The following is a 25,156-nucleotide window of genomic DNA, read 5'->3' as shown; positions in this document are numbered from 1 at the left end:
CGACTGGTAACGTGAATATCGATACATTGCGACGTTACCATTCTAGGATAACTAGTATCTATCCTTTCCCTACGCACAGTTACCATCTGACTGAAGTCGAAATATTCATACATTTACCGACGTCGACGAAGCATAGGAAGCGATTGATATCCAAAATTTATTTTCATCGTCGCCTCACATTTGGAATTATCTTTTGAAGTCCTTAATGAAAAGTTATGTTTGCATAGATTTTTGTCCTATTGATATTTTATCTCTCTTTGTAAATCCATTCATTGAAATCAGGTATGATAAACACATATATATATACCCTTGCATTTTCTCAGCGCTCCTAGCGGTGAGAATTAAAGCCAAGTATCTAGAAAATCACTGTCGATATGTTATCGATTCAATCGGAGGTACTTCGAAAGTGCGGCAGGTTATTAAGAGATGGCGTAATAGGCGCAGCACAGTGCTCAGCACGAGGAATCGATAGCGGTTAGAAAACAACCAGTGACGAAGATCGCGTGCCTCGGTGATAGTCTTCTCTCATCGGCAAGTTTCGTACACGACGGTACGTGCATCGCTCAGATATGCATTTTTCTTATGAATTAACTGTAACTTCAGTGTTTTCACTCAGTGAAATGTAACAACAGCAGTATCGGTTACGTAAGGCGGCGCTTCGAAAAGTAACACACCGTTTCCGTCCTCCAATTCCTGCATACGAACGACGAATAAAAAGAGCCTCGTATCTAACGAAATTTTCTATCACAAAATAATGCCGCGGTCATTCGTAAATGACGATATAATAATATCTGATTCGTTCTATTTCTATGCTCGAAACGTTCTTTCTATGTCGGCCATTCTGGAGTCGCTAAAGAGTTGCATTAACGTGAATTTCTAGGTTAGATACGTCGCGCAACGTATCCTCGACTTTTAACTGCATCGTTTTGACTGATCTTTACGTTCGTACAAAGTATAACGTTCCAGTGCCAACGATGCATCTGTCGATGGAAAATATTCTCTTATTCGGTTCATGCACGTATAGATGTTCATGGATCGAAAGATAGAACACAGCTTTGACTGCATCCCACGAGGGATACGATATCCCATTCGATACCGTTTTGATTTATATCCTATCCTATTAAGAGAATTAAAATCCCTTTTGTAATCCTGTTACCATGTCGCGCGAGTATTACTATTAATACCAATCGATCAAAATTGTACGGCGAGCTTAGCTTTCAGTTATCGTACACGAGTTATTGCATTTTCTACGCTTTCACGTGGTGATCGTGTATAGTCTCTTCAATAATTCATTTCGAAAAACGAGACAGTACATGGCTGTAATGAAACGTAATTTCCTTGACTTGAACGCAAATATCAACGAGCGACTATACCGTGGACAGTTACATAAAGATTTGAAAACAGAATATCGCGCAGCATGCGTGAGAAGATTTATTCAAATCTTGGACGACGCTGGCGTTCGCTTATCTAGAGTTACAAATGATGTCGAAAATTCCTTGGCTCGTTAGAGTTACAACTCCGCCACCAAAGTAACCAACGATATGTCTAGAGTGACTGTTCTCCAGTAATCTACATTAATAATGGCTGTGACAAATCGTAAAAGTGCGAAAAATCGAATGACGCACAATATGTTTGATCTCTCTGCGTAAAAATCTTTGATAGAATCACGCAATTTGCAGTTTCCTATCGGACCGATCGACGTAATTTATCCTACTATTTTGTTTTCTGCTCTTGTAACCTCTAATAAAACCATTTCCAACAGTTTCCTTGACCAAACACAACTTCTATATCGAATATAATTTTTACGACAAATAACACTTGCTAGCTTCAATTGTAAGCAACGTGATGCGGTTTAGTAGCGGATCAAACTTTCGTTGTAAACCTGGCTTGGGAAAGATTTACTTTACAGCTGAGAAACCTACCTTATTCTCGCTATCAACGACGCTATGATAAACTATCAAGTATCGCGGCTAAAATAAACACACCTGCGATAGACGAATGCCTGAACGAGCCCGTATTTGTAAACAATTTTGAAAGTACCCAAATATTTATATCCGCATTATCCCGCGTTCCCTCTTTCGACAAACCGAATGTTAAAAACTTATTTCCCGTGAGATCGACTAACAAATTGTCGTTCACTCGTCTGGAAGAACGAACACACGCCTTTCTAATTCGTGTCACAGAGTCCATTATGTCAACCGCGACATTATTAATTCTTGCTTGTACATTTATTCGAATCACGTATTGCGATTAGACGAGCAATATATTTATTTGTTGACAAACAAGTATAAACATTCTCAACGCCTCTCAGCCATGTTTAGACGCGCAGAGATTATTTCTGATCCACGAAAGACAAATAAATATATCTTTATATATCTTGCGTGAGTTTATATATCTTTGCGCGAATTGATAATTCCAATTGTTTACAATAATCATCGATCTTGGACGCGTTCCAATGCTGCGTGACCTTTTCTTTTTTTTTTTTTTTTTTTTTTTTTTAAATTCGGCGTCTGTGTCTCTTATGTAACTAAAACATAATCGATGTTATTTTTCCTTTCAGATTTGGAAGTCAGTGCCGTGGTGTAGAGATGTATTTGACTCCTGTTACCTTCTATTCTCTCAGGTTATCGTTTCACCAGGTAAAGCAAATGCACTCGCGTTCATCGGGTCCAAATAGATTACGTAACGTGTCATGTAATGGCACCTCGAGCCATTACTATGCGTGAATAAATACAGCACCGCGCCAATTGCTTGATAACTCAGTACATCACATTTATTTTTCAAAGATTGTAATGTAATTTAAACGACGGCTTAACGCGATGGATCGTTTCTGTTTCAGGGAGCAGTTTCGTCTGTTCTTCGTAGGAATTTAGTCGAACGTCACATCACGAAGTCGGCGTTTGTGCTCGCTACCATCGGCCTATCGATGAGCATGTTTTCTGTGAAGAAGATGTTGGCCTCGAAGGATCGGGGTCGACTGTAACCAATTCCATTGAAATCGACAGCAACAAATCAACCCCGCAGAGGAGAGAAGAAGCAATCTAAGATGATTCATTATCACATCCGAATCTATCACGAAACGTACACCCGACAGAAATCCATCGTTGAATATTAGAATCATTTTTCACACTGTAACGTTCTCGTCGTTGTATTTCTTAACCAGAAATCAGTATATGTATCGTCGTTCATACAAAATAAGGTGCTAGTATTATTCTCATTATCAATCGTGCTTGAAAACAATATATTTCCATCGGTAAGCTAAGAATTCTTGAACAATTAAGATACTCAAGAACGACGAAACGAACGCCAAAGCGTGCAGAAATGATGTTCTATTTGTACGATGCGAATCTGTGATCGTTCCACAATATATTAAAGGAAAGATTTCACCCGAAGAGCCTGCGGAAAAATGATGTACACGATTCTGAGGTCTTCGACAGTCTGTTAGTTCGGAGGATTCATTTGAAAAATGTCGTTCGAAAGCATGATCGGTCTGTCAAGATCCTCTTGATTGTTGCTGTAAGGCTGTGTCACGAGTTAGGTCGCAAAGTCATGTAAACGCGACATTGTACCCTCGTGTAGTTTGTATCCATATTTGTCGTAGTCATACAAATTTGATGTCACGCATACTCGTTTATGGACACATTTTAGTTTCTTTATTTTCTTCCCTCTTCCCCTCGAATCCCATCAATTTTCCATTCGCGCGATCGCAATAGAATTCATCGCATTTATCACTAATACTTTACGTGTAGAAACACAAATAATTCGTAATATAACGTTTCTTGTAAATGTGCTGTTGTAGTTGTACTTTTTACGCAATGATGCAGCGACAAAAGTCGGTAGAATCATTTTTATTAGACTTAACGTATACATTTATTTATAAGTATTATACAGTCTCACACTCGATATCTCTTTGTCGTAACCTCTCGTCTATATCCTCCCACACTCGTTCCTTCAAGCTCTCGGTTTCATCTAGTATTCTCGTGAAAGGTCTCATCCACACCAGGGAAACATCAACGAGATCAAACGTCGTCGAATACACCGTTACGTAAATGAATTTTCGTCGTTTTCTTTATGTGTAAAAAAATATCGGGAGTTCTAGAAGTCATCCTTTAGTCGATACTTCCCTTCGTGTGCATGTGGCTATTCGCACACAAGATATACACGTATGTATATACATACACGTACATGTATGTATAAGTAGCTATAGAATTAAAAATTCGTAATCGTCGGACCGCTCGATTCGACAGGTTTAGATGCTAAAAGGGTATCTAAAATATAAAAAGAAAACGATGAAGAAGAAGAAGCAGCATAACGACAATGTTAACTAAACGATACGGTCAACAATGGTAACAGCTACGAATGTCCAAAAGAAGTAACAACGCTGAGAATTTAGCGAATTCATGTTCGTTACGCGTTCGGATCGCTTACCGCAACTATAATCGATACTCTCTTGTACTTAAAAGAAACTTTGGCAAATGCTACGCTTAAAAAATACTTTGGCAAACGAAACGCGTTTTCCAGATGAGTTTGTTTCTTCCTTCGACGATGCAGATGGAAAAATGTGTGTTCGGTTTTATGGTAACGTAAAACGGTCGAGTAGGAGAGCTAACGAGAAGACTACGCGACGCTTGGACCATCAGATTGCGTCAAATCATGCAAACGGCTAACGTGCGCGTAACATAATGATATTATATTTAGCATGAATAATAGCATTAATCGGGAGGAGATCGAATATATGGAACATTAAAAGGTTCAAATACTATTTTCACGCGAAATTTAGAATAGCGTAGATACATAATTGTTATACGTAGCATACGCTAACCATTAGGGTGTACCAGAAAATATTGCGCAATCTTAATCGCTTCGATTTCAGTTATTTTTAAACCGTGTATAGAAATAAAGTATATTAATATATTATCGAAAAGTTGTTTCTGTACCGATTAAGACAATATATCTTGCTTTTGTTTATGTTTACATTGTTCGCTTCGTTTATTTTTAAAACACATTGCGAAAATCTCGGAGTTTTGATACTAATGCATCGCTACAAGATACAAAACTATAGTTATAGAACTTACGATTCACTCGATGCATAGTCTAAATTTTATTTCTTCCTACATCACCTCGTTGGGGCAACGACACACGTTATAAGCAAGAACCGTATTGCATTGCAAATAAATATAATTGCTTTCAGAACGATGCGACAGAAGAAACCTAGATGGTCTTGAAATTATTGTTGTAGTTATTGGAAATAATCTTTTCAAATACGCAATGTTTTCTGAGGCACTCTAATATATGCAAAATCTGAATCAAATCAGAATGTCGTGCGTTTCCCTTCCAAGAATAAAAAAAGAGAGAAACTATGGCGACTTCTTCGGTTCCCCCATTTGTGTATCCTTAATTAGTTCCTTAATTAGTGGCAGTCTGGCAGGGAGGCACACGGCTGTCGATCGTTCGGCAACCAGAAAGTAAAATTCAATGGAAACAGAGTTCAAGAAAGGAGCCACGCATCCGACATTGACGGCAGTAAAACATGATTTTTTTTTTTATCAATTGTACTATCATTCGGTTATTCGAGCTGCCCGACGATATCGCGTTCGACTTTCACGAGGTGTACAGAGCGGTTTCTTTCAATTTCGAATACCATTTCACGACAGTACAGATTCCCAGAGTAAACAACGATGCTCTCGTCGTACGAAAGAAAGTGATCCCCGTGAAAGATCGACGCGATCCTAGGCTACACGATTAAACTATCGAGGAGTCAATAAAATATCGTTATCATTTCATTTAATTTTCGTGCTTTCTCTACCATACACACTTCCATCGCTACTGTACGAGCTAGTACCCCCTTCGACGTACTCTCAGATAATAGGTAACGCGACGCGTGATCGGATTCGGTGAAAATCGGTTTGACTGGCAAGCTCACGAATCGTCGTCGTCACTGTTGTGCACGTGACACCGTGTCGCTTATCCCATGATTCTACTGCGTAAAAAAAGGTATACTTGTAAACCTCAAGAATAAAACGGAATAATAACAGGCGTGTTCAGCTGCACCATACATGTAAAAACACGTTTGAAGGATTTCTGACAAATGTTGTCTGTAATCGATCGAAATCACTCGTCTTTTTCTTAAAAGCGATCAAAAAACTTAGCGCAATCCCCTCCTTCGTCGAAAGGATTAAGACGATGTTAAAAAAATAGATCTTGCCTCCACGATAACTAATGACGACTCGTTTATCTTAAGCTTAATTATTTAACGAAAACACTCGATTGTTTTCCGTTACTTTGCCTAATTTACACGGATCTATAAATATTAGTAACTAAATCGGTTTCACGCACAGCGACGTGTACTATTTTTACTTCCAATTGTTTCATACTTTAAAAACTAATTACGAACATCATAAAAATGAAACTTCATAAACGATACTGACAAAAGAAAAATAATATATATGTATACATATATATATATATATATTATATAAAGAGGAACCGGTTCTCTGAAACGTTTGACGTTCTTGTCGAGATCGAATCTCGCATTCTGTGCGCGCGATTGGCCCCCATCGTACGTAAAGACTCCATAGAAGTCGTATATGTTATCTTTAAAATTTTATTTGTTAAAAAAAAAAAAAGGAAAAGATAACTGAATCCATGCACTCGGTGCAAAGACTGTTCTGTACTTCGGTACTAACACATATATCTCGTAATATAATAAAACACGTAACTCTCGTTTTCGTACGTTCTACGTGAAAGACGTTTTGAGTTTTTAAAGACAGTGTATTCTCTTCGCTTTTGGTACGTCTCGGATATGAATATAAAAATTATAAAATCTGATTATAAAATCTGCAATAAAATAGAAATTTCCAATGCGCTCAATGCACAAACAATTTGTAAATAAATTTAAAACAGTATCGAATCAATTACGCTCGATGCATCTAAAAGCATCTCGTATTCAAGGCCAGATCATCATTCTTTTTTCACCCTCTGTCCTTGATAAGAATGCTTATTTTTTTAAAATTTCCATTGTATGTCGTACCTTTCGCGTTCTTTTTTTCTTCATATTTTCTCTTCGAATAATTTCTGTACAAAGTTTTACGAGACGATTCAACTACATTTGTCAAAGTTTACGCGATTAAGTCGATCGTTTGTTTTTTATATATATTTTTTGTTTACGTGCAAAACATGTCTTCCCAATACAAAATGATGTTTTACGATACTATACAACGAACCAAACACTACCTCAACGACTCTCAACTAACGAGTGGTTCGCTACGTTAACATCAACACCAAAATGTGCATCGTATTGTTTGCTTATGCGTTGCATAAATTTTCGGACATTCGACAGATATACGTCTACAATTTTCTGCACTTTTAATCAGTTTTCCATCATGCGATATCAAGTAAATAGGTATTTCTGTCTACCACAGACATCGTGCGCTTAGTACTTTCTATCAATGTTTAAGAAATATAGCGCTTCCTCTTAATAAGAATATCAGTTATCCAAGATAAGACACCTTAATACGTACCAACATTTTCGGGTTCAGATTCCAAAAAGTTTCTGATTAAACATCGTCGGTATACATGTATACCGAGTGATCGATCTCGCACTGCTAAACATTCTTGAGACTTTCATCCGACGCGATTAATTCTGGGGACATTTGAACGTGTTCTGGTCCATCCGAAAATATAATTAACGAAACGTGTGTAAGTAGTTACGTACATATTGAACACTGTAATCCATTCTTATCGTTATCATATAAGAGAAATAGACTTTATATATTTACTTCAGTTATTCTATTCGTAGGAGAAACATTGACAAAAAAAAAAAAAACTCCGAATAGACCAGTGCCATTTAGAAACTTTGCAACGGGACATATACGGTTTGTCCGTTTTATAGAAATTCTCTTCGGCAGACTATAGAGTGAGTATATACATAATATTATGTATTTACCTTGTAAGAGCTGACGTATACTGTACGACTAAAGTGCGTTTGCTTAACAAGCGATAAAAATATGCGAAGGCTGAGCTTTTCATTAAGCGTAGCACGTATGTACATACATACACGCGTACGCATGTACATACATACATGTACGCATATGTATAGACACTTGTTCTTTGCCCTCTCGATATTCTGTTAAAATCGGATTTGTAACCATAGATCATTAGCACTAGCCACACGTTGGAGTGCGATAAGTGTGTTAACAATGTCTACCTGTTTCGTCGAATGTTTTCTTGTTACTTGTCAAAAAAGCGTGACTCATTATGAACCGGTTGCAGTGATATTACGATGTTTCGTCCGCACTCGTCCGCCCCCACATAACGTGTCCTTTCCTTCGTAACGTAGGAAACATCCGTGAGCTATCTCCGAGCCCGAGAGCGGTTCCACAGCCGATCGGTTGTTCTTTCCGTTTCACCGACGATCGAATGCTTTCCTGGCACTTCGAACGCTAAATCGGCCATCGTATTCCCAACGTATACTATCCAAGGACAATCGTATCCCTTTCATTTTCTCGCAAGCTCGTCACCGTAGGCTTCAACTCGAACGAAAGCCATATAATTCGCGGTAAGGAAAACCAATCGACGACGAGGACGACGACGATAGGGCGCGAATTGTTCTTTCTTTCTCGATATCCACCACGGGGAAAACCGTACAACCTTATGACATCGAGGAACAGGGTAAACGCGGCGAACCCATTTGCGTGAGCACCCTATCGAGCCATTGCAACGGCCCGTTTAAATGCAGCTCGATCCAACAGGGGGTCGATGTCACTGTTTGTCGCCGATACGCTGCTCCCCAGCCCTTCACGAAGCTCATCCTTATGCTGCACATCCGAGTCAGCTGGTACACCGCCTCGAAGCCTTGGGAAACCGATTGCGACAGCAACGCGGCGAACTCTTGGTTATTGAAGATCTTCAAATTGCAGCCTGCGTCACGAGAAAGAACAAACACGGTTCTGAGAATAGCGCGTTACGAATGATTCAGCCGCGGATACAACATCAGTCGAAGCTCGTCGTTCTACGAATCTCGAGGCATCGCTCAAACGATCAGCTTCGACTGCCGCGTTCTAAATGAATCCATTTAACGAGTACTTCGAATCAACGAAAGAAATCTGCGAGAAAGGACTAGCAGCACCCTATCGTTACTCCCTGATTTTCACGAAACTTTGGTCGTCGTAAGACACATTTACATCAAGAACGCATAAGGCGTATTTTTTGTCGAACAGCGAGGAATAGATCCACAGTTTATAATAACGGTCGAGATAAGAAGGCGGATGCAATTATTTAAAAACGACTCGAAGGTAGATAACCTATCGCTAGAACTAACTCGAAGTTTATTGCTAGGTCAGAGACCCGATGAAACTGTGGCATAGATTCTATTATCTAGGATACCGATAACCCATTATCGCTGATAGACACAGATAAAAGCTCTCCTTTTCCTCCATGACGAGGTCGAGTCCTGATTATAAATAAACTAAAGCACCAGCACTGGACACCTTCGAGGCTTTTCCTCCCAAGAAAAACTACGTTTCTTTTGCTGCTTATCGCCTTTTGCTCTGTAACTTCTTTATCTCCCTGCGTAGTTCAAAGTTTCATCAAAATCATCGGTTAACAGTTAGACAGTGCTCCTGGTTCGTACGACTGGCACAGTGAGAGAGAAGAAGATGGATACTTACCGGGGGGTATTTTGCAGACGGTTGCCGGATGCCATCCGTAACGCTGATTGCAATTAGGACTTTGCACGAATATGCTCGAGTCGGACAGGCACTCTGCGAACACCTCGCCGCCGATGTAGTAGAGTCTGGCGCCTTTGCCAATGTGTCGTCTCGTCTGCTCCACCACGGTGTTGCGATTCACGTTCGACAACAAACCCAGGCAGAAACGTTCGGAGTTACTGGGGTCGGTGAATCCGTCCACCGTGATACTCGGCTGCGACGCGTGGAAGGTCTCGCCCACTCTCGTGTTCAGCTCGTAGTAGCTTATCGAACACCTTGAACACCCAAGACGAACAAAACTTTAGGGGTTACGGTTTGCTCGGGCAGAAAATCTCCTTACTGTTAGCGACCTATTCTAAGATCTCAAGATCTACCTAAGACCCGAGGGATGCCATCTTCTGTTTTATTCTTTCATATAGTCCTAGTACCAATGATGATCGATACAACTCGATGCTCTCTATTAGTGGATATTTACACGTTAACACGTTGATTGCCACGCCGATTCGCATGGAATTGTGTACAAGACTAACATTTTGTCTCGAGACTATTGGGAATTTTTATATGTTAAGCGTGAACGTCCTTAGGAACCTTTTACGATAAATAGTTAGTCGCATTTTGGACTGCGACAGTTTTATGGCAGGGTCAGGACGGCACTAAGTATCGAATGACGAAGGTCTGTTTGTTTATATCTAACAGATGTGTCGATTGGCAAGCAACCCGACGTTGTATTGCCTAAAAGTATAAAGACGTTGTCCTAGAGGATCTGGCCACGGAGTGGGAAAGGCGTTGCCTTTTGGTGAGAGGACTGTGAGGAACAGCACGGCACTTACCTCAGGAACCGTTGAAGGGAAAAGACGTTTGTATTCTTCTAACATATATCCCTGTAAAAATTTACGAATTCTATCTAGATTCGTTTTCATTAACACTCAGTCCTTAAAATTGTTTGTTGAAGTTCCTCGGTGAAAAGCTCTGTTATTCATATATGGGTGACGTGGCGTTCAACGTGTTAACGAGTGAGTAGTGACTCTAAATTTAAACCCTTGTTCATGAGGATAACTTGCGTTACCACCCAACGAACCAGAACCCTTCGGAGGCTCCTCGTGACCGTTAATTACGCAATTCTCGATGAGTAGCGCCTATGACATCACTCTTTCGCTCTTACGAGACGAAAATTAGCGCGGTCTACGGACGATTCCACTCACCAAAAGGCGGGCTCGAAATACATAACCGGTTGCGCGTCCACCGGGCTGGGAGACAAACGGGACAGAGACATATTGTCATTGTGGTCCATGTTATCGCCATCTTCGCTTATGTATCCAGGAGGTGGAGTATCCGCTGGTGGATCCATGGATCCGGGCGCAGGATGCGGTGAACCCTGAACGCTTCCTAGACTCCCCACGCTCGCGGGACTCGTTGCTTGCATACTCTGTAAAAAAAGAATGGAAGGTGAGAACGTAGCTCGCTTAGAGTAAAAACAAATTTAATGGTAAACGGTACACTAGGCACAGGTAGCAATTGATCGTTATTAACACGTTGAACGCCGCGTCACTCACACACGGGTGACGGAGCTTTTCGCCAAGGAACTTCAACAAATGATTTCAAGGGCTAAGTGTTGACGAAAACTGATCTGGATAGAATTCGTAAATCTTGATGAGAATACAAAAATGAGTAATACGACAAATGTTAGATTCTACAGTTTCTAATCATCCCGAGAGAAAATTTTAGTTCTGTAAACATTTCCACGTGAATCCATGCCAGTCAACGCGTTAATTCTAAGGGATTACATTTACATTGCAGGGTGTGCGAACCTGAAGAAGAGTGAGTGAAGACAACTGTAATAACAATGATTTTCAAATATGCTTTCCGGAGTGGTTTTGCTAGTAGGTATCAAGAATCCTGTGCCTAGTATCGATATTATTACGGAAACACCAACCTGCATTCCTTGGTAGGGATTGTTCTGCTGTTGCTGCTGCTGTTGCTGCTGCTGCTGTTGCTGCTGCTGTTGCTGCTGCTGCTGCTGCTGCTGCTGCGGGGATTGCGGTATACCCTGTTGATTATGGTGCTGATGGTTCAGCGTCGCGTGGAAGCTCGTGTTCTCGGGCACGCTGACACTGAGCTCCTCGAGGGAGGTGTTGTACAGGACGGACTCGTCCCCGGCTAAGTTATGCCGCGGTACGAGAATGGCTGGCAAAACTGCAAAGTTTCGTGCGCTAATAAGTCACGCGATCGTCTGGTCGCTTTGCTTACGGCCGTAATAACGTTACGACCGATTAATGATCGCCCCGAAACGCCGCGACCACGGTTAACCCTTTCGTTCCCAAACTATTCCTCCGCGCGCTGGATCACGATCAATAAATTCGCAAAAATATCTCCCCCCCTTTGCATAACCGTCGATGATCGCGATTTCTTATCGTTACTTCGTAGTCGGGCTTGCATTCGAGATAAGAATTCGTCGTTACTCCCGATTAACGTTCGCTACGTTCTTACGCGCCGCGTCGAACAGTACTCGCGCAAAATAGAAAAAAAAAAAAAAAAAGAAATTCCAAACTTCCGCGGAACGATGTAACGATTTCAAGAGGTAGTCGGAGCTCGCCTACCTGGCGTCTGTATTCGTTGATAGTGATACGGGTTGACGCAGACTTCGTCCCGTTTCTGCGTAAACGCGTACTCGCAGTGCTCGATCGCCCTTAGCTCGTGGTGCGACTGCAAATCCGGCCAACGCCAAAGCCGGCAGTAGATCACGTGCGGCAGACCTTTACCGCGTACTCCTTGGACACCGTTGTCGCCGGCACCGCCCGGACTAGGCCTTTCGTGCAAAGAATACGGACCCGATTAGTCGCCTATCTCTCGATCGGGACCAGACCTTCGATCAATCACGCGATAATTAAGCTGAAAGCACCAGCAATCTTTCAAGACTTTTTTCCCCACTTCAGGATTAAAATCACAGAGAGTTTCGCCTCTCATTGCGTCGCTAAACCTCTGGACTAGGCACCAGTTACGATTACAAATAAGAATGAAACCCTGACTGACTGACCGACGTATCAACGCCTAGGCTAAACCTTTAAACCTAGAAAGCTGAAATTTTTCGCAGAGGTTTTCTTTATGATTTATACAAGGAATAAGAAAGGATATTTCGAAATTCAACGAACAGAGTACGGAACAGAGGACGCGAGATTAGACAGGACTATGTTAATACACCGTTGTTGGAAATCCTACTTATATTTTTCTCCTGTCATACATCGACTAGCTAACACAGTATTTTCCTTTGCCTTCTCCACCTCCTAAAACCTTAACTTTCACTTTTCCACCAGGGAAAAGACCTATTTCCCACCCCAAAAAACCCACGCCAACTCGCTACTCTAAGCATATTTTAATTGTTAGAAACCTAGAGTAAGAAGTAAAAGTGTTAAATAAATAATTTGTTCCTTTTCTTTTCAATCTGGTTCTCCAACGCCGTTATTTAATCAAAGTGCCTGCCGTCCTAAATCTCCAGGCTGGTCTATGAAGGTCGACTAGGGTCGATTTTTATTATGTATCGACCGTTTTCAACACCCTTAACAAGCCTTGCGCCCCTCCTTACAAATCAAGGATGGCGAGCTAACGCCAAGACGAAGTTTCGAAGCAGTCCGAGAAGTGGAGGGTACAATCGCGCGACACTTACGCGACAGATTTCAGCGACTTGACGCTTTTCACTTCGAATCTATCGTCGCCAAACCGTTTTGTTAGGTTGATCCGAGGTAGTCGAACATCGTCGTAAAAGTCTTTGCAACCTTCCTTCTGTTCCTTTCGCTACCTCGAGTTCGGATCTCGCGTCTGCCACACCGGAAGTGGTGGCGCCTAACGGCGTAAAGATACCGACCGACATGTTGATCTCCGATGTTTCTCTCTTTCTCGAAAGAGGGGTAATTTAGCGAGGGACACCGGCTACAGGGTGGTCCGACGGACACGCGACACCAGAATAGCTCTCTGGCAAATGAAAAGAATCAGGCTTACCCCCAGTATCGGTGTTTTCGAAGTCAACGTCCTTAGTCAATGCACGTTTTTCAACCCTGTTGCCGTGGATGACGTACGAACTCTCCAACGTCGTAGCCTCTAATGCTATTGCGTTTTCGAGTACTTGATCTAAAGTAGCGCGCCAAAGTCCACCTCCCAAAAATTGGTTATCTCAAATAGGTTCGTCCGCCCATAAGTCTAATCTCAGCGTGGAGATAGACGTAACTGCAACTCGAATTGATATCCATCCAACGGCTAAGGAGGGAAATCGTGATATCCCATGAAAGGCCAGTGGAAGGAAGAAATTGCAAGCAATTGTTTTCAACCGTCGCGAGATTCACAAATTAAACGATGAATCCCGTCGCTCCAGGAAGCACAGCCGCAGAAACGGATGCGAAAGGTACAATCCCGACGAGCAAAGCCGCACAATCATTGACGCGGCGGCCGCGTAACCGCGATCCTTCCGTTTGCGTTGGAAATGAAACCGAGGCCCGACAGTTTCGAAAATCACACCGACATCGAATAGCTGGATCGAACGACGAGAAAACGACCAAGTAGCCGCGATCGAAACGTATTTATCAGCTTCGATGCGCACGCGACCACGGCGAGATCTCGACGGATGCTACCTCGATACGTACTTGCATTCGAATCGCGTCCGTTGCATTGTGTCGACAAGTGGAAGGGGATGGTGGCTTGCAAATACGCGAAACTGGAAGTATGTACGCGTACGTTTTATGCGAATGATCCATACTTGCCGCAACACTGTGTTTTACAACCAGAAAAATGTTGAACAGATGGCTCACGGCTGTTTGTACACCGAATTTACATTAACATGCCAAATGCCCTCGCGGATTTAAAACGAACGCTTATCGCTGAATTAACATATCAACTGTTGCATATTCCATTTCCTCGTTTATCGAGGATTACCGCAAAATTTATTGCACTCGAGAACGTAAACCACTTTTGAGATACGTCGGGTTGATTTAGTTATGTAAGATACACGTCAACTTCGATGATATTTCTATTAATAACGATGAAGAGGATCGATTTATGTAAAAAGAGATGCACTGATTTATTCGAAGAATCTCTATCGCGCGTTTCGAAATTTTCCTCTGCGTATCTATCGCGTTTACGCTTGAAGATGAACCGCAGCAGCTGGAGTCACCCTGTATAAACACAGAGTCCACGCGTGACCCTCAATTACAATGGCTCGACACTGCAATTCGTTGCATAATAATTTAGAAACGCTCGTTACGGGATATGTATGAAAGCTTCCAACGCGATCTCGATCTCGATCACGGACTGATTCGCGAGCGACGATTATGCAAGATGGTCTAGCTCTTGCAAATACACGAGTGCATTTTTCTAAATGCTGCAGGAGGGACTACTCGTTTCGACCCATCCCAATGGAGGTCCCAGTCAAATTTCAGAATATTTTCTCTCTACACAGAAAGCACGCTGTTACAAATTGGATCACCTTGCGCGTTAAAAACACCGCGTTAGTTTCCAATCCAAGCAGAACAAAAAAAAAAACAAAAAAAAAGAAGAAGAAGGAACTTGCACGCGAGAAAGAAGTCAAAGTACGCGACATCTGTTCTCTTCTGATGAAATTCCTTTCATAACCAGCAAGTTGTGCGCAGCTACTTAATTAAAATTTTTCTTTGTTCGTCGCGGAACATACTTCGTTCAACAATTTAAATTCTCCTTTTCATTCGACGAGTCCCAGAGTATTTTAGCTTCGCGTTTCGTCGATCTCCGCGATGGCCGTCGCGTCGCTAAGACAAATCGGCGCTAATAAATGCAATGAACATCGTCGACGATTTTCAAAGTGCAACGACCGAAGGATACGTTGAACCTCGTGTCGTTGTGCGTCGCTCGATTCGGCGCGTTCGTCCGTCGCGGAAAATCAAATCGTACGAAAAAACGACCAGTCGAAGTATCGCACGGTCCGAGCCACGGAAACGCAGATTTTCTCGCAGCTTTGTATAGAACCGCGAGAATATGACCTCCTCCTCCTCCCCCCCCCCCCGGCGACTCCACGCGATTGTTATGTAACAACAATGTGCCGGCAAAAGTACCGTCGATTCACCGAGAACGTTGGTTAATTCTGGCGTGTTTCGACGGTCCGTCCCGTTCCCGCGTTCTATCGACCGCTCCGAAAGGTAGCCCTGGCTATAATAATACACCAGAATCTTCGTTATCGCGAGCCACGATGAATCGGTTACGTCTCGATATCAACAAATGCACTGTCGTGAGATTTTTCCACGTCGCAACTCCTACCTCGTTTCTTTCCACGCTCGATGTTATAATTTTCGAAGCGTTACACGCGTTGGACACGCTCGGGGAGGATTTCGCACGTATTAACGGTTCGACCCTTCGCGTACTGAATGCGCAAGCCGATGCTGAGCTACAATCGCACGTCTTTCACCGCGAATTAAATGTTACAATCGTGCACGACTGAATTTTCATTCCTTATCGAAAACCGTTGCGATTTCAATAAAATTCGTGTCTTAAATGCGGATACTCACTCGTAGCTCTAACGAAAAGCACCGAGGTGTCGTGAACTAGACGAAATATCGATGTTCTACGAGGTATCACGGCGTCGTTCACGGTCTCAGTTCCTTCAGCGATTTTAGTCATCCTGCTGACGCACCATCGCCGACTCGAGGACGCAGAGTCGCGTTCACCGTGAAATTCTTTCCACGTATGCATCAAACGGCAGGCGCGACTTAATCGAGTTTAATCGTCGATTGCACGGAGAACGTGGCGCGCTGTGCGCTGTGTGCTCCCACGTTTTTTTTTTTACAAAATGAGAAGAAAGGCAAGGAAAACAGTCGGGTACGTGAGCTGCACTTATTTGCACGCGCTGCTGGCGCTCGGTTTGTCCTCCGCTAAACGCACTCACGCACGCACTCGGCCACTCAACGGAGAAGCAACAGGAGGATCCCGGCGAGGCCGGCAAACTTTTCTAGGTTGGCTCGATCGTATCCGAAGAGCGAAAAAGAGAAACAAAACCGTCTTGGTACACGAGACGTCGATTCCTCTCGACGAATGCGAATGTTCCTCGAAAGCACAGTTTCGCTCGCGACGAAACGAGCACGCGTTGAATGTCAATAGAGCCTAAGCCCGCTAACGAACGAGAGCCTTTTCCGTTCCGGTCGCCAGGTAAGCCACGGGGCTTATCGTTATCTTGAATAATTTCGAACGCACGGAACGGAAGGAGATCGCTGTCGACGGTGTTTGATCAAATTAATGCGTCACGGCACTTTCCACGGGATTCCCCGAATTAACAAAGGTCGGGAGTAACGTGCTCCTTCTTAAAGAATCTCGGTTCTTAAGCCTTGCAGATTTGCGGAGAAGGTCGGTATAGGTCGGTATAGGTCGATCTCTAGTGTTATAAACTCGTTCCAAGTCCTTGTTTGTGTTAGCAAGATCAACTACTGTGCAAACGACCCGAGGAGAGAACTAATAGAAAGACAAATATCAAGTTGTCCCGAAAGTTTCTTTCGCGAGTTGCGCTCAATTTTTTTTCTGTGGTCGTGTTCATATAAATAGACAATCTAATTTCATAGATACTCATGTTGTAACAGTAATGGAGCAAAATGAAGCGTGCACAATTCAGTATATATATATAATTTGTTTTCAGCCATTTCGACATAATCAGACCTGCACCACCTATCAAAACAATACATTACTGTATTGTGCACGCTTCATTTTGCTCCATTACTGTTACAACATGAATATCTATGAAATTAGATTGTCTATTTATATATATATATATATATAGACTTTCCAGACAACCCAATATGTTACATTACTGAATTCTATATATATATATGTACATCTCTTAAAAGGTGGAAAGGTTGTGGAACGAAATGGTACCTATGTAATTCAATAAACGTATATTACAATGAAAACGTGCCTTTGAAGTTCTCTTAAAAATTGGCACGAACTTTCTGCACAGCCTAATAAAAGATAAAATATTGCGCATGTATTACTTGTTAATCAAGCGAAAGAAACTTTTGGGACAACCTAATAAATTTTCGTAACAACAACGTTTGTCTTTCATAAAACACTTCGAAGTGATTACCAGATGGGTCTTATACATTTGTGAGATTTTTATGATTGAAAATCATTTTATTTTTGAAAGAAGAGGAGGGTGTGCCTAACGGGGAAATTTAACGTTCGTGGCATACGGTGAAGCATGGATAGAGACAGGGACGAACTGATAGATGTGAGATACTGGAACACGGAAGCGTGAAATCTGTTAATTCTTTTCACGAATCCCGTAGAAAATAATACTGGTTAACCGATATACCGATAACGACTTTCGACGGACAGCTCGATGTCGCTTCCTCCGGGATGAATACGTCTTCATCCGCGTGAGTAAATCTGGAATTCTGATTCCTCGCTCGGAATAAAATCTGGCCAAGTCTGGCGCGTAACAACGAACAGGAAAACGCTTTGTCCGGACGAGTGATCCTCGTGTTCCCCCGAGCCCATGGGAGAAGGATGCCGAGGAAGCGACGGGTCAACGTCACGGCAACCTTCGGCTCCGAGGCGATAAAGAAATCCCGAAGCCAGAAGGAGAACTCGAGAAAGAAAAAAGCGAGGCGCTTTGATAAAACGAGCTAACGAAACCGACACGATAATTCATATCTTCTCGGGACACGGAGCAGGGCGACAAAGTTACACCGATTCCGATTTCGTTTCTCGTGAAACGTACACGCAAGCATGATCCTAGTTTGCAAGGATGACGAGAATAATTCCGCTAATCTTCGACTTTTCGCGGGCTCGAAGACCTCTCGGAAAGACTTTTCGTGTCGAAAGCACTTCCTGGTTCACGCGCTGAAGTTCTCCAGGGCCTCCAGGTTCTCCGGGGCCTCTCGGAGACTGGAGGCCTGCTGGAACCTCGATTATCGACGTAAAGATTCTTCGACTAACTTTTTTGTATGAATTTAACCGTTTGACTGCTACGCGGCGCAAAAGCGCTGCGAGATTCGGTGTGTCTTTGACATCGTGTCAAAATATGTGTAGGAGTCTAAACGAAAAATAAGGCACGGAGATTCGAAGCCACGATCCTCGGATCCACAGTCGACCGCTTTACCTACAAGACCAATCCCGTACCCTACGTTTCGTGTTCTTATTTGACTCCTTATTGTTGGGTACGGGAGGCGCGGATACTATTGGGTCGTCCGGAAAGTTCGTGCTGATTTTTGATAGGTGGTGCAGGTCTGAATATGTCGGAATGGCTGAAAACAAATAACATATATGTGCATCTCTTAAAAGGTGGAAAGGTTGTGGAACAAAATGGTACCTATGTAATTCAATAAATATACATATAAATAAATGTATATTACAATTGAAATGTGTGTTTGAAGTTTTCTTAAAAATTGGCACGAACTTTCTGGTCAACCTAATACATACGTCCCGCAGCTTTCGTGCGTTCTTGCAAGAATCGCTTAGCAGTAAAACGGTTAAATCCCCTTTTCGAATGGCCCTCGGCTCGCTCATCCGACGATAGAGCCTGCGTTTCGTTGGACGATTGCCGTGTGGACATCTCGTAAATGGCTCGACGCGTCACGGTGCTGGCACCTTGCGCAACTTTACATTTTTCCAAGTCGCAACTTTTCCTTCCTTTTGCGCGGGAAAAACGTCGCCGCTACGAAATCTGTGTCACTCATTTTCTACGTAAATGCTGCTTACTGTATCGATTACGTTACGCAAACATCAATCAAACCGAGTTACCCGGCTCGGGAATGTCTACAACGACGATAACATTTTGTTTGTTTATTTGTTTGCTTAACAGGCTAACCGTTCCAGTGGCGATCGCGACAAGGTGCGACAAGAGAATTTCTTTGATTTACGTAATTATCGCTGGCGACGATCTAAATTTATCGGCCAACGAAGTTAATTGCCAGACCGCGGACTTTGTGCGGTTATACCATGGAAAAAAGTTTGCACAACGTGTGCGGAACACGTTTCGTAAAATAATCCAATTATATTAATGTTTCACTTTGCATAAACGAAATGTTTTATGAAAGACAAACGTTGTTGTTACGAAAATGTATTTATCTTTCTATTAGTTCACTCCTCGGGTCATTGGCGATGTTTTACATTCGCTGATAGAATTACTATCAGACCGGTTGAAATACATCAAAGAATTCAATCGATAATTTTGAAAGCTATAAAACTTGTACTGGATAAAAAATAACTTGGATCGACTAAAAATAAGCCTCGAGGCTCTCTTTACGTAGGGACTCGGAACTTTGTTAATTTCATACATTCCGACAATGATAAGTTGCCCGTAAATTTTTGGGAAATGTGTTTAGATCATTCTGTAAATAGTATGCTTAGAAGAGTGTTTTGTAGTTTGAAAAGATACTAAACGCCATTGAGTTGTTTGCTGTGTTAAGTAACCTGGTGGATGGTCCGTTGTTGGCATAAATTGATTCAATGTCTACAGACACGGAAAACACAAGGTTGGCGCAAGTGCCTTGTAGGTACATCCAAGGAATTTTATTTCGTTCGCGTAGAAATATGAGTCATCGAATCACAGATGCAGAAACCGACTCAACGATGAGAATGATAAATACCTGGATCTCAAACGGTCCAGAGCAACGCGGAAACTTTTGTTCTGGGATCATCGTTCGAATTCTTTCGATTTGCCTGTCTTCGACATAGACTACCACACGCTTCGACGGTTCACTCCGCGTGTTTACGCCACCCTACCGAAAATACCACGGTTTTTCACGTAACTTCACCGCTCCGATTTTTCTTACCCTCCCCCGCGCGTGAGGGGTCACGAATATCGAACAAAAATTCGAAACTCGCGCCTCGAGGTATTAACGACCGTGTAAATTCGCGCGCAAACAATCGTTCGATCTCGACGCCTCCAAGCAGCGAAACGAAATCGAATTTCCAGGGAGATTATGGCTCGGTTGTTATCAGCCGAATCGAGGGCTATCGGGACACTCGAAACGAGAAATCCTCGACGTCGCGTAGCGGGACGCGAAACGCGCGCGTTTCGTCCGAGTTACAGAAGGATCTGCCTTTCTCGATGACAGACTTTCCCTCTCTCCTAGCGAGTATCCTTGGACGCGCTACGACGTGGCTAAGATTACTATTAATAAAGCCGTTATGAGCTACATGCCGTGGCATAATCGATTCCGATACGCGAATTTATTTGCGAAGGATATGCCTCCGACGGCATCCTGTTTACGTTCGTCCAAATATTCCACCGAAAACATCCGCGATTCATTCGTCCTGTTCCTTCTAAAGGATTAGGTCATCCATCGTTCTCCTACTCACACACTTCGGTTACGGGCGTTTAATCATGTGTTTTACTCCTGAAAAAAGAAAAAGGAAACAATTTTAATTTAAATGAGAATGCGCTATATATTTCAAACGCTATAACGTGTGTATTATTGTTGATAATTTATATATTCTTCCATTTGTGCACGTTCTCGTGGATTTCCACATATATCTTCGTTAGTCATAAATATATAAACATCCGCTGTCTACTCGTAATTATATCCCAAATCCATCCGCAGACTGACGTACGTTTAAAAAAAAGAAATAAACGGCACGATGAATCTTTAGGGCTAGGAGTCACTGTTTTCGATCGCGTTATCTCTTAATTTTTTTCCCAGAACGCCCAAGTTCGTAGTACTCTTTATGTATCTTATAGTCGATCATATACCAATGATGGTTTTAAAATATCAGTGACGGGCTTGGCGATAAGACTGATTTATGTATACGACATGTATTGTATACAGTCTCCGCGGTCGTGTATACAATTCTCCCAATCTTCGAATCCACTTTCCATCTTCGCCTTAGCGTCGCTTGGTTCTCTGAATTAAACATTTTCTAAAGTGTCCGAAGTGCAGGCTGCTATTCGTAAAAGTTCCTTAAAGAGAGAGGGAGAGAGAGAGAGAGAGAGAGAGAGAGAGAGAGAGAGAGAATATATATCCTTCGTTTTCTTTATTTTATATAAACACGTATATCAGACGAATTCCAAGCAGTCTGATCTATGAGATGAAGAAACATTTTTTTTTTTGTTCATATCTTGGGTGCATACAAGCAACATGTATTCGTTTAAGAGAATACGGATATCTTCATCCCTCACTGCGTGCATCAAGTAATTTTTTTTTAAACACTTTTTCAATACCCATATGTTATGCTCTCTTTATGAATCGTCATCCTGCAGTCCATAGTATGGTAATTAGTACTTAAACGCGTACTATTACATCCTTGGACATCCCAGACGAGAGGACGTTGATCATGAATTTTTAACAAAAAAGAAAACAAAAAACAGACGTCTACGAAGATCTCGATTTGGAGCAAATGGCGAGACTAGCGAAATCATCGCCGATATCTATATTTATCAGGCGACTCGAGGTAACAAAGAATTTGCCAAGTGCTGTGTCACGTAATTCGTTTGTTTTGATGTCTGGATGAAACGAAACTGAATTTAAATGTGATTTACTCCGTTTCTTTCGCGGACGCGACCCTTGAGTTTTCATTTCGCGTTAGGCCCCCACGGTGATCACGGCACTGTGCGAGTGGACGTGTCACGGTTGTCCCATTGTTAAACCAAAAGGTAACATTTTCGAAGCATCGAGAACAATCCTCGCGAGTAGAGAGATGGATCGCGAGCGCGGCAACGTGACACGCACGTGTTTCATTCACAGGCGCGTTTCGCAACTGAAACGGTCGCCACGCGCGTTAATTGTTATTTATCTCGTACCGAAACACGGTTGGGAAAATGGTACAAAAAATTCATAAACGTACGCGTATACATCTATTATTAATTAATTGCGCGGGAAGCACGTTTGCGTTCCCAGAACTATTAGGTTGTCCGAAAAGTTTCTTTCGCTTTATTCATAAGTAATACATGCACAATAGTTTATGTTTTATGTTACATTACCGAATCGTGCACGATTCATTTTGCTCCATTACTGTTACAACATGAATATCTATGAAATTTGATTGTCTATTTAGAGAAACACGACCACATCAAATAATTGAGCGCAACTCGCGAAAAAAACTTTCTTAAGACACCTAATACAACAACCTAATACACGTTCGTCGAGCAACATAAATGGAATACTTGAAATAAAAACAAGACATGGTCCTACAGTTGTTAAACATTTCTTTGGTCTGAAAGGCAAGCATCCTAGCCGTGGAGCAGTTGGGCGAGAGTTTCTTCAAGATGATATATTAGTATCATCACATTCATTTATCGATCCTTTATCTCTAACCACGGGTGTATACAGGGATAATACTGATCGATGGCACGTGTTCCCTCCGACGATTTCACGGCAAACAATTCGCGTACGTTACGTCAGTTTGTTGGTTCAGTACTCGGTGAAAATTCGACGATAATATTTTCTTTTTAAACAACCGAGCGATACTGCCACGCCGGCCTCGAATTAGTACAGACAATCGAGACTCTACTTGCATAGGGAAACATTAATTGCGTTCGCGTGTTACCAGCCCGATGCGTCCCCGCAATTAACGATACCACGCAACCGGCTGTTACTTTTTTTTTTCTCTCTCTATTTCTCTCCTTATTCTATTAATATTCGCAATTTGTTTGCTTACTTTAGACAAGATCGTTTACACTTTATCTGGCTATAATACGATAGTTGCGCATAGTGATTGCATGCCGTACGTTATCTTGGCAATTACATAACAATCTTAACGAAGAAACCGTCGCGAACGAACGAGCGAACGGACGAAATAAAAGCAGCCGTCGCGCGCGATGCGTGGACAATGTTCGAAACGTGGAACCGCGTAAACCAGGCATATCAAAACACGATGCGTTCAATTTTTTGCGATTCGTTCGACCTTTATATTTATAGTTGTTAACTCAACCCAGAAGTGTCGTATTATCTATTTCAATTCGCGTCGATGCGCTGTCAATGGTATTCCCAAAAAGAACCGCGCGGCCTTCCGACGGGAACGTAGCTCTGTTAACTCGATGAAAAATCAAATTTACACCATGTTGCTCGGTGCTTTATTATTTTATAAAAGCCTAACGAGGGTGTGAAAGAGATAAATCAAGAGTGAGCATAATAGGGAGCGTATTTGACGTTGTGTGCGCTCGGTGAGCGTACTTCAAAGCGACACCGCCGTTGCTCGCGTATCGATGTAGCAACCAATAACGCGATGGAAAGGCTTTATATTATTATCCAAAAATGTCGGTAGCAACGACATTTAGGATCCTATTTTATCGGACGTCGGCGGACAGATGACTTTTCTGACCATAGGACGACACTTCGCATCGAAGCATTGCATAAAAGCTGAAAGTCCAGAAGTAGAATTTTAATGCCTTAGGTCGGGACACAAACAAAGACACACTCGAAATCAAGCTATCCCTGCTTTAATTCGTTTTCAAAAAATAACGTCTTTTACAAAAATTAGCGAGCTCGTAGCAACTGCTAACGACGCGTGTACCACGATCTTGTCACACTGGAACTAGTCGAATATCTATTTTGAGGATATCTTGTTAGAAGAGAGAGTCGTTTCTTGAACGATCTTCGATGCGGTGTAAACGATGTTCATTTTGTACGGTGACAATTGTCGTGGTTTTATAAGGAAGTATACGAAAATAGAAATCATCGAGATACCGGATCCCGTCGATTCGTTAATAAGAACGGAAAGTCGTATCTTATACGCGGAGTACGGTGAAAGAGAAACGTCAACTTGGATAGACAGTGTGACATTATGCGCACGAATACGTAAGCAAGTAAATATGAACGGGGAACAAAACACACTCTTACACGCGCGCTTACGCTATCTGTCTCCCGGAGTTTCGTTAAAAGAGATACAAAATAAATACAGAACGCGAAATCTCCAAAGAACCCGTTACGTTACGTCACGAAGTAGGTATAAAAACAGATATGGGCGAAAAGGAAAAAAAAAACGAAAGAATAGGTCGCACAGGTCGTAATATCTTTGCACGCGCGAGAGTATGTAACGCGAGCGTACCTTGGTATAGTGATGCACTTAGTGTTGCAACTTTGCGTAGTAATGGCCTTCTCGAGTTCCTCGAGGCCAGTGGACTTCTTTAACTTTTTCACCAGGCTTTTCACGGCTTTCTCACTCCATTTGTCTTCCCCCTCGCCTTTTTTCCAACCCAGCAATCGTTTAACGATAGGCGGGTTAAAGCTGGACAGCATCGAAGTCATGATTTGCGCTACGAGAATTGCGCGCGACCCGCATTGGGCTGTTTCGACGTGCTACGACACAAACGAATTTTCACTCGCGATTTCGTTTATGCATAACCAGACAACGTCGCCGTACGAACGAAACGTTTAACGCGAACTTCTCGGTCGTAAAGAAAGCGAATCTCTCATACGGGCGGCGAAAACTTTGCCACGACCGCCATATTGTTCCTTAAGTACGTTCGATAAAACTCGGTAATCTTCGGTCGGTTTCGCACCGACCAT

At 42.4% G+C, this 25,156-nt stretch overlaps 1 protein-coding gene across 1 annotated transcript; it reads right to left on the bottom strand.

The window, feature by feature from the left end:
* Positions 1–3,832: 3,832 nt before the first annotated feature.
* On the bottom strand, positions 3,833–25,123 carry LOC128890991 (mothers against decapentaplegic homolog 3). The gene is made up of 6 exons (XM_054150091.1): positions 24,696–25,123; positions 12,305–12,513; positions 11,641–11,900; positions 10,910–11,133; positions 9,669–9,982; positions 3,833–8,919 (listed from the first exon to the last, which is right to left on the bottom strand). The coding sequence occupies exons 1-6, from the start codon at positions 24,893–24,895 to the stop codon at positions 8,651–8,653; spliced, it is 1,476 nt and encodes a 491-aa protein (XP_054006066.1). The 5' UTR covers positions 24,896–25,123; the 3' UTR covers positions 3,833–8,650.
* Positions 25,124–25,156: the final 33 nt, after the last annotated feature.

This window comes from Hylaeus anthracinus, unplaced genomic scaffold, assembly GCF_026225885.1.
Source record: "Hylaeus anthracinus isolate JK02 unplaced genomic scaffold, UHH_iyHylAnth1.0_haploid 12001, whole genome shotgun sequence".
NCBI classification, from domain to species: domain Eukaryota; kingdom Metazoa; phylum Arthropoda; class Insecta; order Hymenoptera; family Colletidae; genus Hylaeus; species Hylaeus anthracinus.
Note: the sequence above shows the minus strand (reverse complement) of the source record. Positions and strands in the feature narration are given on the sequence as shown.